Below are 14,288 nucleotides of genomic sequence, written 5' to 3'. Positions count from 1 at the left end.
CTGCGGAAAAGTGGTGAAACGGTGCTGTTATAAGCCAGGAAGATGTGGAAGATGTGATATAAGACGCTGATGTGGAAATAATTTTGGCTTATTCTGTGGGATAGGCCAGTGCAAGTTTCTGGGAAATTTATGGGTGAAAGTCCTGGTAGACATGGAAAAAGTAGAAGAGCCACCTCTTTGTGTGTTTCAATGGTTTTGATAATGGCTAGTTTGGAAGTTGCAGAGAGGTTTAAGTGGAAATAAACCAGCAAGAGAAGTATCCAAAGGTGTACAAAAAAATCTTCTGCTTGGCATTTTTAACATGCTTGTATGGAAGTAAACACTGAGTCAATTCAATTTAGTCCTAATATATTTGTTTTCACTTTCTTTAGGAGAACAGCCCCCAGGGACAGATGTACTTGGATAACAAAGATGACAGTACAATTTCTAGACAACAAGAGATGGAGTTGAATCAGACATCTTTACATCAAACCAGTTTATCTGCAAAGGTAGCAGGCAAACCAGTGACCAGAAGTTGCAATGAGCTGCGGCTATTGAAGGAGTATCATGGCATGATAGAGAGTCTTGGAGAGCCACAGACCCCATGTGAAAAAACAGCAATAGGAGAGGACGGCTGCATTGCTCTGGGGAAGGATTTCACTTCTGACCCCATGCAGGGAAGGTAAAGAATAAGGACAAACAGAATATTTTTTCTCCTAATGCAAATTCATTTTTATTTCCTTGCAGAGCAGATATGCATGTTCATTAAATGAGTGTTGTTTCTCCCAGGTAGAGAACAGGAAGCTTAATGGGGCATCACAGCAGTCTTAATTGCCATGGGGGGGGTCATGGATCACTGGATTTCTGAACTTATCTCAGTTTTAATAGCAGCACTGGGCCAATTTTTCTGTGTTTCCAAGATCAGACACACGGCTTTTCTTCCCTGCTTGGTGTCACCAAGTGTCATAAAACACAGAGGGATAAAGCAGTTTTCACGTTCCACCTCTCACCTCCTTCAGAAAAACGCATCGTAAGGCCGGAAACTAGAATTGCTGTGGCTAAGACTGGTAACACCGAAGTGGCACTAATGGCGCAAGTGTGACAGTTCACACAGCACGTATCAAACATGCAAGGAGCGCCTGCTCCTTGTCTGTCCTCTCCTGTGTCAGGAAAGGTGCAGATTTGGGGATGGGGGTGCCAGGCTTTCCTGTTGTGACAGACACAACCTCAGCAATTCTATTTGTAAGTATTTAGAAATATTTTGCAGACCCCAAAATATTGCAGGTGGCTTTTCAAACCTTTCTTGTTCACACGTTCACTTTCTTAAACCCCTTTGGTAGCAGGATGGGGCAAGCTTTGTACCAGCAGCAACCGCAGCACATGGAAGGCAGCCTTTTTTTGGGTAGTTTTGAGAATTTGTAGAGGTGACTTGAGAGAGCCTAAAGCGAGAGTAGTGCTGTAGCTAATCCGAGCTCCTGCAGAGCCCAGGCCTTGAAATGCTGCCTGGGAAAATCTGCATTGAGCAAGATGGCTTACACTGCTGTGGTGAAGTAGAATGCCAGCAGAATTTCCAAAATCTGATGCTGGAGACTCTTGTTGCGCTGCTACAAGCCAGGAAAAAACCATGGTAGATTTCAAAGCAGTTTAATGTTTAAATCAGATTATTTTTTAAAATCAATTAAAGTTAAATAAGCATAAAAATACAAGTTATTTAATTATTTAAAGTGAATGAGAAGTGTAATGCAGATCAGAATCCTGGGTAAGTCTTACCTGTAGTCAGCTAGACTTTTCATCCAAAGAACAGAATCTTCTTTTTATTCTTCTCCCTCCCTGAACTCTGTGTGTGGTTCTCCGCAGCTGCTCGAGTAGGGTGGGAGGTGCAGTCCCAGGGGCTCCCCACAGTTCTGGGCATGGTGGACACATCCCTGAATTGCTGGGCAGGGCTGAGGTCTGTCCTGCGCCCTTGCATCTCATTTAGAAGGAAATCTGCTTATACTGGGAGTAAAGGATGTTTGGGGCATTTTGGTAAGTTCCCTGATCTGGGCAAGGGGGAGCCAGGCTAGCTGGAGGAGCTTTGCTGCACCCCTTACTCACCTACAGTGTGTGTCCTACAAGTCTACAGCAAACCAAGTCAAGGTTTTATGTGCATCCAAAAGTATTTCTGTCAGAGTGAGAACTGGAAATCATTATAGCTGTGCTTTCCAAATATTAAAAAAATAATCAAATTGACAGCTTGACCACAAAAGCCATCTAAATCCTTTAGAAATGATTTTTGGAGTATTTGAGGATTTGTTGTGTTGACTAAGAGTTTTACTGACAGAACCAAATCTTGTAAAAGCTCTTCAGTTCAGCATGTGGCGGGGGTGAGTTAATGTCGTCTTGTTTTGAAAGAGCACAGTAAGTACAGCATGTATTTGAGGATGAGAGGCAGGCAGGGGAAGGGAAGGACTAAGTGCATCTGGAGATAAGGTTTTTCTTCTGCGAATTCACTTACATGTCTTGCTACAGGTATGTTTACCAGTGCTATTTACTGTCCTGTTAGTATCCTGGTACAGGAACAAACCCCATGATTGCATTCTTATGGACCAGCTCTCACTCTTCTGGCTAAAAGTCTTCCTGTTATTTTCCAGTGGGTGGTAGGAGTCTGTGTACTGGTGACATGCAACTTGCTCTAAACCTATGAACCACGGTTTGGAAATCATGGCCGCAGGTGACAGAGATGAAAAATACTAAATCATGGGTGAGTGAGCCCACCTTCCTGCAAGTGCAGGCTACTGTAGCTCCAGGTATCTTGATAACACCATTTTTCTGTTGAGGCAACTGTAGTCACCGTGCGTGATTTAGAAATAGAGGTACAATTAAAGAGCCCTCCCTGTGCTCCCTTACAGACAAATGTATATCTAATCTTCTCTAGTAATATATTAGGGCTCAGGAAGGGATTTCCTGAAATTTCTCCTTGTTGATCTTTACCTCTCTTGCTCCTCCAATATTGATTTTTTTCACCTGGAGATGAATCTTATCTGGCTCTTCTTAGTGTGTATTTTAGCCAACGTACATTAAGTGGAGCTAAAATACTGATGTGATCTGTGTGACCCCTCTAGTATGAGTAATTACCCTTAAGTCATTGGGACTACTCAACAGAATGCAGATAAAAACATGGATAAACCTTTGCAGACTCACGAGTTGTTTGATTAGTTTCATTAGAATGAGAATCAGCTTTTAATGTAAATTGTTCTTTTGCTTGCAAGGAAAACTACTAATGATTAAAAAAAGCAGAGATCAAATCCTTTTTTTTTTTTCTGTAAAGAGGTTCACTAAATTGACATGTCTGTATGGTTTGTTTTAATGCATCTACTTAACTTAAATTGCTGAATTATCTTTCAGGGATAAGATTCCCAGGTTCACTAAATTGTTCAAATGTACGCTGAGACAAGACTTTCCAAAGAATCTATTTAACAGAACAGGGGATTTATCTCGGTCGCTAAAATTACCTTTAAGAAAATGTTCTTGAGTTAACCGGGGTCCTTTTCCCAGGGAGATAGAGGTCCACCTTATTCTGGACTGAACATTTCCATTTGACTGTACCGCAATCCTGCACGTATTTTGTGGTTGGTGTGCGTATTGTCTTGGGCTGCCTGCCTGTCAAAATGCCTTCTCATTTACCTCACGTACTGAAAAACAATACCTTCTGACTCCAGCTTTTACTGCATTGCCTTAGGCTCCCTGGGCTCTGTGTGAGGAGGTCTGGACCATCCACGGTGGTCACTCCAATGACTTTGTCTTTCCGGAGCGTCCTTCCCCCGAAATAAGCCTGCCAGCCTTCTCGTGAGCAACATAACGTACTTCCTTCAGCCCTGCTCATTGTGGGACATGCAGGCGTCTATCTCTGAAGTGGACTACAAATGAGCCCCAGTGGCGTTCTCTGGGAATGCACCTGGCCTAGGTGTCCATCCATAGTGAACTGCATCATGCAGTATAGTTTGGTCTATCAGAAATATGGATTTTAAACTAGTGCAAAATGACAGTGAATTCTGGATTTTGATTTTGCACTTCTCTCATTCTCCTCAGCCTTTAAACAATAGATTGACCAGGCTCTTTTTTATTACCGTTACATGAAAGTGGCTTTTGCAGTCGATAGATGTTGGTCCAAGCCACCTTCCTGAGCCCCTTACCTTGCAGGAAGATTTCATGCTGCTCAGTGGCTGCCTGGACAATGCTCCTCAGGTCAGCCCTGACATCTCCAAAACTGCAGGCTACTTCCTTCCACCATGTCTCTGCACATACATGATGTGGCCACAAAAAAGGCCCCTTGGTTTGGCCTTGGTCTCATCAGTGTCAGTGCTACTTCCATGGGAAAAGCCTAACGGCATGCCTTTATGTCAACCAAATCTGAAATCCTCCTTTGTGATCCACAGGAAGGGGGTGAAGTCAGCTGTTTTCCACTTAGGAGTTAGAGAGCCTCAAAGGCCAACTACAGAAATGAGATGAATAGCAATTTTTAATCCCATGTAACCAATTGCTTTTTGTTGCTACTTAAAAATATGTTACTGAAAAAAGAAGAGCATTCATTGGAATATAAAAATGATAGAAGGTGGTGGAAGAAAGGGGTAATAGAGTTACTAGACCCTGTGGCATTCGTTTCATATTGCCTTTTGGTGCCTTCCTTTCTTTGATGTAATTGCTGGCTGTACCTCCTTTAGGTGGTCAGATAATAACATTATCTTCCTAGGAAAAGAAAAAAAAGGTTGGCAGTTGTCCATTCATTATGTCGTGAACATCTCAGGAGAAATTAGATTGTGAAAGGGAGGTGATGAAACCAAGCCCTAGCGTTACTTCACTGAGGTTGCATTTGGATGAATTTGGCCCTGGAATTTGCTGGTCATTTAATATGACAGTCCTTGAAAGTATTTTTCTTTAATCTTTGTGCCTCATTAAGAAGATTCATCTCTGAGATAACAAAAAATAACATTTTTTTTTTTTGAATCTTCTTGAATTTGCGTTTCATCAAGCAAAACTATTTCTCCCAGCATTTCTCCTGTCTCTCAGTTTCACTTATGTAATGCTCACTTATGTAAGAAAAAGTAAAAACAATCACCCAAATCCAACTCTTCCTTTGCCCTGAATCTGTGATCCCAGGATCAGTAGGGAGACTGGTTTGCAATGAGAAGGTTGGTGAGTTAAAAATGTCTATTGAATTCTTGGTCTGCAGCGATACAAGGGAAAGATTGCAATTTCCTGTTAGTTGGAGAAGCTGGGAGAGGATAAGGTGTTGTATAGTGAGAAGTCAATATGAAAGTAAAGTTATGCCTTTAGCAGTGAGGGATTATAAATCTCAATTTTGATTTTTAATTACATTGATATATTGCTACTTTTAAAGGACATTTATGAGACTTAGAATTAGATGTCAAGAAGACATGGTTACTGTCTAAACAAGTAAAATTTATGTGACAATTTAAAAGCTTCTTCAGACAGGGGAAAAAGACTGAGGAAAAAAAGAACTCAAACCCATTCAAGTCACATTTTCTGTGTGCCCCGAGACTAATTTTGATCTTTGGCTGTTAGAATAAAATGGGATCATCTTCTGTTCAACAGTCAAACGGGGAAAGCAGTTATTTTCACATCATAATTGCATGTTTGTGTAGGAACCATTCTGATTTTTCATGCCAATCACACAAACATTAGAGAGGAGTCCAGGACAGATAGATGACTTCACAGCAAACCACCACATTCATCATTCTCGTGTGGCTTCTGGTGCTCCTTTGCTTGCTGCTTGAATGGTGACATTTCTAGCTTGCTTTCCATTTCTTATCTGTAGTGAATGTTTCTGGGTTTCAATTCCCTGTGAGGATCTTTAAAAGCTATGGCACTGCAGTGAACAAATAATATTGAAGAAGTTTTAAAGTCACAACTTTAATAACTTATTTAATTTCGTTCATTTGATTTTGAATATACTCTCTCAGGCATTTGTTGCTAACATGGAGGCATGTGGCCTCAACACAGCTTGTCATGAGCAAACCGTGTGGGGACACGGGACTGCTGAGACTCCCTTCTCTCAGATTACAGCTCCCTGCTGTTGCCTCTGCTACATCACAAAATACTGTTCAAAACCTGAAAAACTCAAAAGAAGCAATAAGCAGCTCTAGCAAACCTTTAGCTTGCATGGTAGGAAGTATAAGAAAAGACAACATTATGCACAGTAGGCAGATAAGTTATTGGAAAGTTCTGCTGCCCCTTTTTAACTTGTTGCTCCCCATTTCCTGGAAGAAAGCATCTTGGAGTGGGAATGGAAGGGAGACAGAAATGTGGTTGCTTGGCACAATTTAAGGAGAGTGTTTGGCTTCATTTGAGCAAAAGATGTGTGTTCAGCAAAAGACTGATTTTAAGTTAGTTTTTGCTGTTAATGAAACATACAGGCACAGACCTCACTCATGATATAGTTCCCTGTGTTCAGAGTTACTTAATTTCTCTGTTGCTGTGTACTATTCATCATCTCAGTGCTTATTTCTTATAATTATTCACAATATCTCAGATCAGTCATGTACTCCAATTTCTGTTCTGTCATCAGCAGAGTAAAACCATAGCACTCCTATGTAGCCACTCCAATGCTTTTTGATTCTGACAGGACATTTTGGTAAACAGAAACCCACCACTATTAATTTTTGTTTGTAGGTGCTCTGTTGAAAGAATTAGGGGGTACTAATTAACTGCTTCACACTTTTCCCACTGTCAGGCTAAAAACTGAACTCAGCACTCAGTGAAAAATTTGCAGTGTACCAACCTCCAAAGATCAAATGTTTCAACTGAGTCGCTGTGACATTGCACAAAACTGTTGAATTTTGCAAGCAGCTGCTCTCTTCCTAATGGTTAATAATATGGTTATGTGGGGTTCATCTTTGTTAGACCTCTTAGGCCAATTGTGGAAAGCTGCCAGTAACATGCAAGCTTCAATCCTCTTTGGGGTTGGACAGCTGTTGCCTCATGTAAACCTCTGTTTAAACGGGGGAAGGCTTTTTATGTCAGCAATGATTTTTTTACATTATAAGGTTGAAGGGCTAAGCCAACCAGACAGCCAGACTTTGAAAAGAAATGTGTTGCACAGAGGCAGTCACAGTTGAGCAGGAGGGCATGCATGGGGCTTAAATAGCTGACGTGAGGAGTAGCTGTCAATGTAAGATGAAGCAAACAGCTCAGTCACTCAGGATGCCTCAATGAAGATTTTTCTTTGAAAAACTCTTCTGTGTGCTTCGCTCCTGGCTGGTGTGCCTATGTGCGGGTGACAGCTCTGACATACTAAAGAATTTGCAGAAATCAGAAGTTTGCACTAGCAGGTGGTGAAATTATACTAATTAATAAGAATTCAGTTTTGTCCCCAGTTTTGTGCCATGTAGATGTGCAAAACCTTTATGTGGGAAAGAACAATTGAGTCTTTGCTGGCAGTGACTGGGGAGAAGGAAAAAAAAACCATTGGATATCCACGGCCCTTAAAAGTCTGGCTGCAGCAGGTGGACATGTGGAGAGACAGCCACTGCAGTGCTGCTGTTGGGCAGTAAATGGTCTGGATGACAACATGGCAACGTTTCCATGGGCCCAGGCCCTGTGGTTGAAGGATAGAGCAAGACAAAACTGGAAAGTTCAGCCAGAAATAGTTGAGAAGAGGAGTCATGGAGAGGAATCTGATGTCTGACAGTGAGTTTGGACCATTTAGCTTTAAGGTTTGGACCTCAGTGAGTCTGAGGTAGGGCAGGAGCCCATGAACTTTGCAGAGCGTAGGAGGAGAGAGCTCAGGATAAGGGCAGTTTGGTTTCATGGTCCAACCAAAAAAGAAGTAATTCCAGTAGGGTTTTCTTACTGTAAATGTAATTGCCCCTGTACTTGGTGCTGGTGAGGCTGCACCTTGAATACTGTGTTCAGTTTTGGGCCCCTCACTACAAGAAAGATACTGTATTGCTGGAACATGTCCAGAGGAGAGCCACAAAGCTGGTGATGGGTCTGGAGCACAAGTCTTAGAAGGAGCGGCTGAGGGAACTGGGGTTGCTTAGTCTGGAGAAGAGGCGGCTGAGGGGAGACGTTATCGCCCTCTACAACTGCCTGACAGGGGGGTGTAGCGAGGTGGGGGTTGGCCTCTTCTCCCTGGTAACGGATGATAGGACAAGAGGGAATGGTCTGAAGTTGTGCCAGGGCAGGTTTAGGTTGGACATTAGGAAAAATTTCTTCACAGAAAGGGCTGTCAGGCTCTGGAATGGGCTGCCCAGGGAGGTGGCCGAGTCCCCATCCCTGGAGGTATTTAAAAGGATAGATGAGGTGCTTAGGGACATGGTTTAGTGGTGGGATGGCAGGGTTATGTTAATGGTTGGACTTGATGATCTTAAAGGTCTTTTCCAACCTAGACGATTCTATGATTCTAAATGTCCTGTAGGAGGTGGATGTGCAATCTCCACCCTGCTCTGAGGGATAGTAAGCACACACCTCCTAAATCTTGAGTAAATGTATGGGCCACCAGGCTCCAAGGCACTCTTATTTTTTCTTTCCTCTTTCAATTTATCACTCTAAATAAATAACGCAACATCCATTGAAACAGCAACTCTAACTCAGGTATTCTATTTCTAAGTAAATTTCTTGATCATCAGCATTGTTTTGTTTTATCTCATCTTCTTGCTTCTTCTTCCAGTGATTATTAATTTGTTGAAAATTTAAGAGCCTGAAAGAAGAGAAGAGGAAGGCTTTGCAGCCTCCTGTCTTTCCTAGCAGTCAGGGTAGTCAAGTGAGGGCTTGGGTAACTTAGTTCATGCTGAGCATCTGCCCAGAAATGTTGTCTCAGCCTCTGTCCAGGCTACAGGAGAGCTGCTGCTGAGCATGGAGGGAGGAGAGCAGACTCTGAGACACAGGTGGAAGGAGAAGCATCTGGAAGGAGAGATATCAATAAAATGCAGAGACAGTAGGAATAGTGAGAAGGATGAATGGAAACCCTTCCATGTAGCTACGGAGGGACACTGAGTGAAGCTGAAATACAGCATGAAATACAGAGTGAGAGCAGGGTGTAGTGAGCTATGGAGTGAATTAAAGGAAAGCAAGTTAATGCCATGGTTGTAAGCCAGACTCTGATGCAATCAGTCCTCAGTTATCATAAAAAGTCCTAACTCCACCCAAAGCTGCAGTTGACAAACGAGTACAAAACTGTTGGTCCCTTGTCACTCTCCAAACAAACTGAGACCTGTAACAAGATAAAAACATGGAAGGCCATGATCCCTCAAAAATTAGACAATCCCACGAAAGAAATCTTTCCTTCCTTCCTTTTTTTTTTTGTAGCTTACTGTTGGGAGCAGATGTTTTAGAGCTTAGTTCTGCTCAGTGATAGAGATGCGTTTCAGTCTGCCCAACACTTTAAATGTCTCTGCCATTAGAATTAATTAGCAACAGAGTGGTTTGTCCTTTTGCATTAGAAGCACTGGAAATCATTCCTCAGCCACAGCAAAAATATGCAGCATAGTGGTGGTCATACATTTAAGAACTGAAGTTCATGTTAAACTGAATGTAGTTGATGAAAAAATAGATTCATGCAGATGGAAGAAATTAGCCAGTGAATTAAAAAAAAAAATAGGGTCACAGTCTGTAGTCTGGCAAATCATATGGCTTTTTTTAAAACCTGCTATTTGTAAGGCGCTCAAGTGATTTACTCTCTGAAATACAGCAAAAGCTGATAAATGAGTCACCAAAATGCTTACAGACAGTGATCAAGCAAGCAATTCTCTGCTTGATAGGTACTAATGGGGCTGCAGGGCCAACCTGCAATAATTGTGCTAATGGACCAGCAGAAGTCAGAGACCACGCAGAGCTCTGGCCACAGCCGGTCGGAGCTGAGTCAAGGACAGCAGAGTGAGCTGGAGCCAGGTCTGTCAGGACTGAGTAGGTTCAGAATTAATGCACTCGGGTTTCTTTTTTTTTTTTCTTTTTTTCTTTTGCACATATTTTATATGATTTCTTCTGGGCAGGGTGAGACAGAAAACAGATTGGCAGTTACAGCAACTCACAGTTTTCAGAAGTGCGGCAGAAGATACTGACTCAGTACTGTCTGTGAATTAGCATCATTCAGAAGCAGCTGTGAGAGGCTGAAGGCTTTGCTCACACTTCCTGAAGTATTCCCTTTTCCATGCTAGTTGGTAAGGACAGTAGATACAGTCCATCTGCCATTCACTCCCTGGTATCCTTGAGCAGAGTTTTTGTAAGGACTCCCTTGCCCGAAGTGAAGCTCTGGCAGTGGTGGCGTATGAAAGCGTTTCTCTCAGGTGGCCATGCTGGCAGTTACATGGATCTGGTCTGTCTGGCAGGGCATTGCATTTGCTGTTTGAGGAGGAAGCGCTGTGCTATTGATGAATTTATTGTAAGAGGTCCAGTCCTGGGTTAATATACTACTTCCTTGAATAGGGTAGGTAAGTATTTCACAGTGACTTCTCCACCCACTCTTGTGGTCTCATGTAATTTATTCTCTCTGCTGCTTAGAAAACACAAGAGTAAAAGCAGCTTCAAATATTCTTTTGTCTCTAATCTTTCTAGGAATGATAGGAGCAACTCTACCTCCTTGGCCACATCAATGACGTGAGCTGCAATCCTCTTTAGGAGTCTATTGACAGCTGGTTCATCATGTAAACCTCTTAGAGTGAAAAGCATGAACCTGAATTTAGTGAATCTGTCTGATAAAAGGAATGGTAAACCCAGAATGGAGGGTAACAAGGAATGTAATCCTGTTTTTTCTGATGTGTCTTCAGTTGTGTAAGCTAAAACAGCAGGGCTATGCCGTAATATTGATAAATACATGGTTTTGTTGCATCCATTGCCAGTGCGTGACTTCTTTGCCAAGACGCTCCGTGTACTGTACAGAGTGCCTCCCAGTGCTTTCCAGAGCAGGCCAGCAAGGGCAAATTCTCCATGCAGAAGTGGCACAATGTAATTTGTGCATTTTAGACAATATTTTCATCTCGTGTCCACTTGGTATATTGTGGTCTGTACCCAAAAATGAGCTAAACCAGAACTGTAAGGAACAGTGATGTTTCAGGGTAAAAATTTTGAACATCAGCACGTGGAAAAATATTGGTTTTAACTACAAATAAAATGACAACAAGCACCCATTACAAATCTGTTCATAGTTGTATAACAGTATTGAAGAGGATTATATGGCCAGAAATATTCCTATTAGCCTATTTTGACAGAAGATATAACCTTGGCAAAAAAAAAAGAATGATAGATTGCCATAAGGATTTGTATGTATGGGTATTGTGCAGACCTATGGGTCTGTCAGCAAAAGTTGAAAAAGCTCCATTGATGTCATTAGACCTGTCACGCTTCCCTTCAGCTGGAAATCTGATGTTTGTGAGGCAGAACACACAAAGGCTCCACATCAAAAACAGGCAACAAATATATGTATTTATGTACAATTTAGAGTTTAATAATTTAATTTTCTTGATGTGTCAATCCAACAACATTTTAAGCTCAAGCAGACAGGATGGAGAAAAGAGAATTCTGGTTCTTCGTACTTGTTAAATACTGTATGAATCTGAGGAGATTTAGGTCATACACATAATGCTTTGAGATCATTGAAATTAAGTATTGACACCAGCTTCCTTACGTGTAATGGAATTTATTTACTTGTATGCAGTCGTCATCAGTCATCAGGATCCTACCTATGCTGCATATGTATCTCTTCAGGGATGAGGCCTTCATGGTATCACGGTCTAGACCGGATTTAGTCTTCGTTAACAAGAAAGTTGCAAGTAGGAGCATGCTTTGTCCCATTGAGGTTACAATGTTTGGTTATTCACCAAAATAAATTAATATATAAACTCGAATAGCACTGCAGAGCTGAGAGTCTTATCATAACTCTTGCAATGAAGAATAAATGTTGATGGAGCCCATCCTTCCTTATTAAATCAATGGCCTTTTTAAAATTGAATGTCTATATGCTTTTGTCTTAAGTTAAAATCTGTTCTTTTAGCTCTGCCATGTGTCATGATATTTTTTCTCTCCAGCCCACGCTTTTTCCTAATGCTTCTGGAGGAGATAATTCCTGTAGCTTTAGTTCTTCTACTATTCTGATTAACTTTCACATTCCATGACCTTAAAATAGTACAAAACAATTTTTTTCCTCTGTGACAACATGCTATGGACTTCTGCTTCTTATAGACATTTTGTTTGTTCCTTTTAAAAACATTTCTTTGCAGTTGTAACCTACTTTTAAGTGCCATGACTCAAACGTGATTCCATTTTTGGGGGCTTTAAAGCAGTTATTTTTGTGTAAAGGAACAACCAATATTCTGTGTTGACTCTTGAGGTGCAGAAGAACTACCTATACATTAAAGTTTAAGAACAATGTCTGGTTTATGGTCATTTTAGTGTCTCTCTCTTGTCTTTCTTTTTTTGTTACTTTGTTTATTGCTCTGCTGCCTAGAGTACCCACTTACCTTTCTTTTTCCTTCGCCTTTCCATATTGTCAGAGTATCCTTCGGTTTCCCTGCCGTGTTACACTCCATGGATAATTTCTTTTCGCAGACTGCCTGTGCAGACTGTATTAAAAAGACATTTGTTAGTGCAGTGGCTGTTTATCTTGGCAACATTTTCTGGAGTTGTTTTGTTCAAAAGATATATGTGAGAAGCTGTGTTTGGTTAGTACCATGCTTTATCCAACTTTCAGGCATCTGATGTATGTTTCAGGCTTCTCTTTTTTGGAGGTGCTGTTGATTCAAAAGCACTAAACCTTTTTGCTCCGTTTCAGATTGTAATCAGACAGCTGTGTAAGTGCCTTGTACAACACATAGCAAAGGACAAGCTTTGCTTTTTTTTTTTTTTGATGAAAGGCCTGGTTTTTCATGCTTTTTAAAGTGCTAACAAGTGGTTTTGATTGAAAATTAGATTATTCAGGCATCGTATCTGACTGAAGGAACAAAACATTTGTAAACTTTCTTCTGTCTTTAACTGTCTAAATTATCTGGGCTCCATGGCATCTCTGCCAGGGTGGGACCAGTAGCAGAGATCTTTCGTCTCAAATCTTCTGCTTTGGGACACAGTCATATCTGTCTTGCTTCTTTAATGGGGTCCATGCTGGGTTTTTTTCATCCATCTCCGTATAGCAGCTTGGAGCGTTCTGCCTTAATGAGGGGGAGAAGACAGAGAGAAGCTGATGGCAATGGGCAGCTACGCCAGCGTAGGGTTTCCCCTTTTCTTCAGATAATCTCTCTCTTGCTGAAGAATTTTTTTTTTAAGTCAGCAGCACTGACACTTTCCCTTTTCTATTTTATTTTTCTTTGGGAGCACAGAATGAGGTTTTATTTATATAAACTCATAGCTGGATGGCCAGAAATTTTCATGAGTATGCAAAGACTTATTAACCATATGGCCAGGGAGCAGAATCCTACTTTTTTTTTTTTTTTTTTTTTTTTTTTTGTGATCAGTATCCAGGATTTATTTAGCTTTGGGTCGGTGCTGATTTTTAGAACATGCATAGGAAATATTATGGTGTTTCTCATCAAGAATATGTTATGTCAGGAGCAAGGTGGAAGAAAATCACCTCTGTGAGACTATGGACTAACCAATGTGTCGCTCTATATAGGGCCAAAGGGAAGGCAGTGTCTGAGAGAAGAGTCTGGCATCTGTGTGACTGTGCATAATTGCTATCGAGAAATGTGGTGTATAGTTAAACTGTGTTGCCAGAACAGAGCCATCTGCCATGTAGGAAAAGGAGTTTCCTTCTGAACCCTGAGAGGCATGATTCTGTTTTGTTGATCTTTCAGTGCACAGGGGTATGTTCTTACCTGGAGGAGGATTACAGCTTAAATCAGGAGGAAGGGAAGCTGAAATAGCATCATTATCCTTTGTTTTTATGATCAGTTTCCCCACTTGGGGGGAGACTTGCCGAATATAATTTGCATGTTGCTCTGCACCGCACAAGGAAAGTCTCAGAGTTTCTTTGGAATGCATTATTTAAAATCCTTAATTTTTTCGGTGTTTTTTCTTCTTCTTTTTTTTTTTCTTCTTTGAGAATCTAAGTTGAATGTGTTTATGGACTTAGATCTCATGTTTCAAATTCATCTCCCATTGGCACTGAATGCAAAATCTGTGTTTTAAAGCATCTTGTTAACATAAATCTGATAGCTCCTTCTCTGACACTGTAGCCTTCAGGTACCTGTAGATATCTGAGACCTTTCAAGGCAGAAAAAAAGATGTCCGGCAGCAAACCAGAAACCAACACTGTGGAATGAGTGTCCTGAGGCTTGGAAACCATGTATGTTACTATGTTAGTGGTCTTGGTGAAGGGGTATCGC

General features: G+C 41.2%; 1 protein-coding gene across 1 annotated transcript in view; it reads left to right on the top strand.

Moving 5' to 3' along the window:
* The first annotated feature begins 377 nt into the window (after positions 1-377).
* The window catches only part of OCA2 (OCA2 melanosomal transmembrane protein), a 181,447-nt gene continuing 167,536 nt past the window's right edge, over positions 378-14,288 (top strand). Inside the window, exon 1 of the mRNA XM_009645648.2 lies at positions 378-661. Coding sequence (XP_009643943.1) covers positions 393-661 — 269 coding nt within the window. The 5' untranslated portion in view covers positions 378-392. The remainder of the gene's footprint in view (positions 662-14,288) is intronic.

Source organism: Egretta garzetta, unplaced genomic scaffold (assembly GCF_000687185.1).
Source record: "Egretta garzetta isolate BGI_Z169 unplaced genomic scaffold, ASM68718v1 scaffold788, whole genome shotgun sequence".
Lineage (NCBI taxonomy): Eukaryota > Metazoa > Chordata > Aves > Pelecaniformes > Ardeidae > Egretta > Egretta garzetta.
The sequence above is the reverse complement of the archived record's forward strand: the minus strand, read 5'-3'. Positions and strand labels throughout refer to the sequence as shown.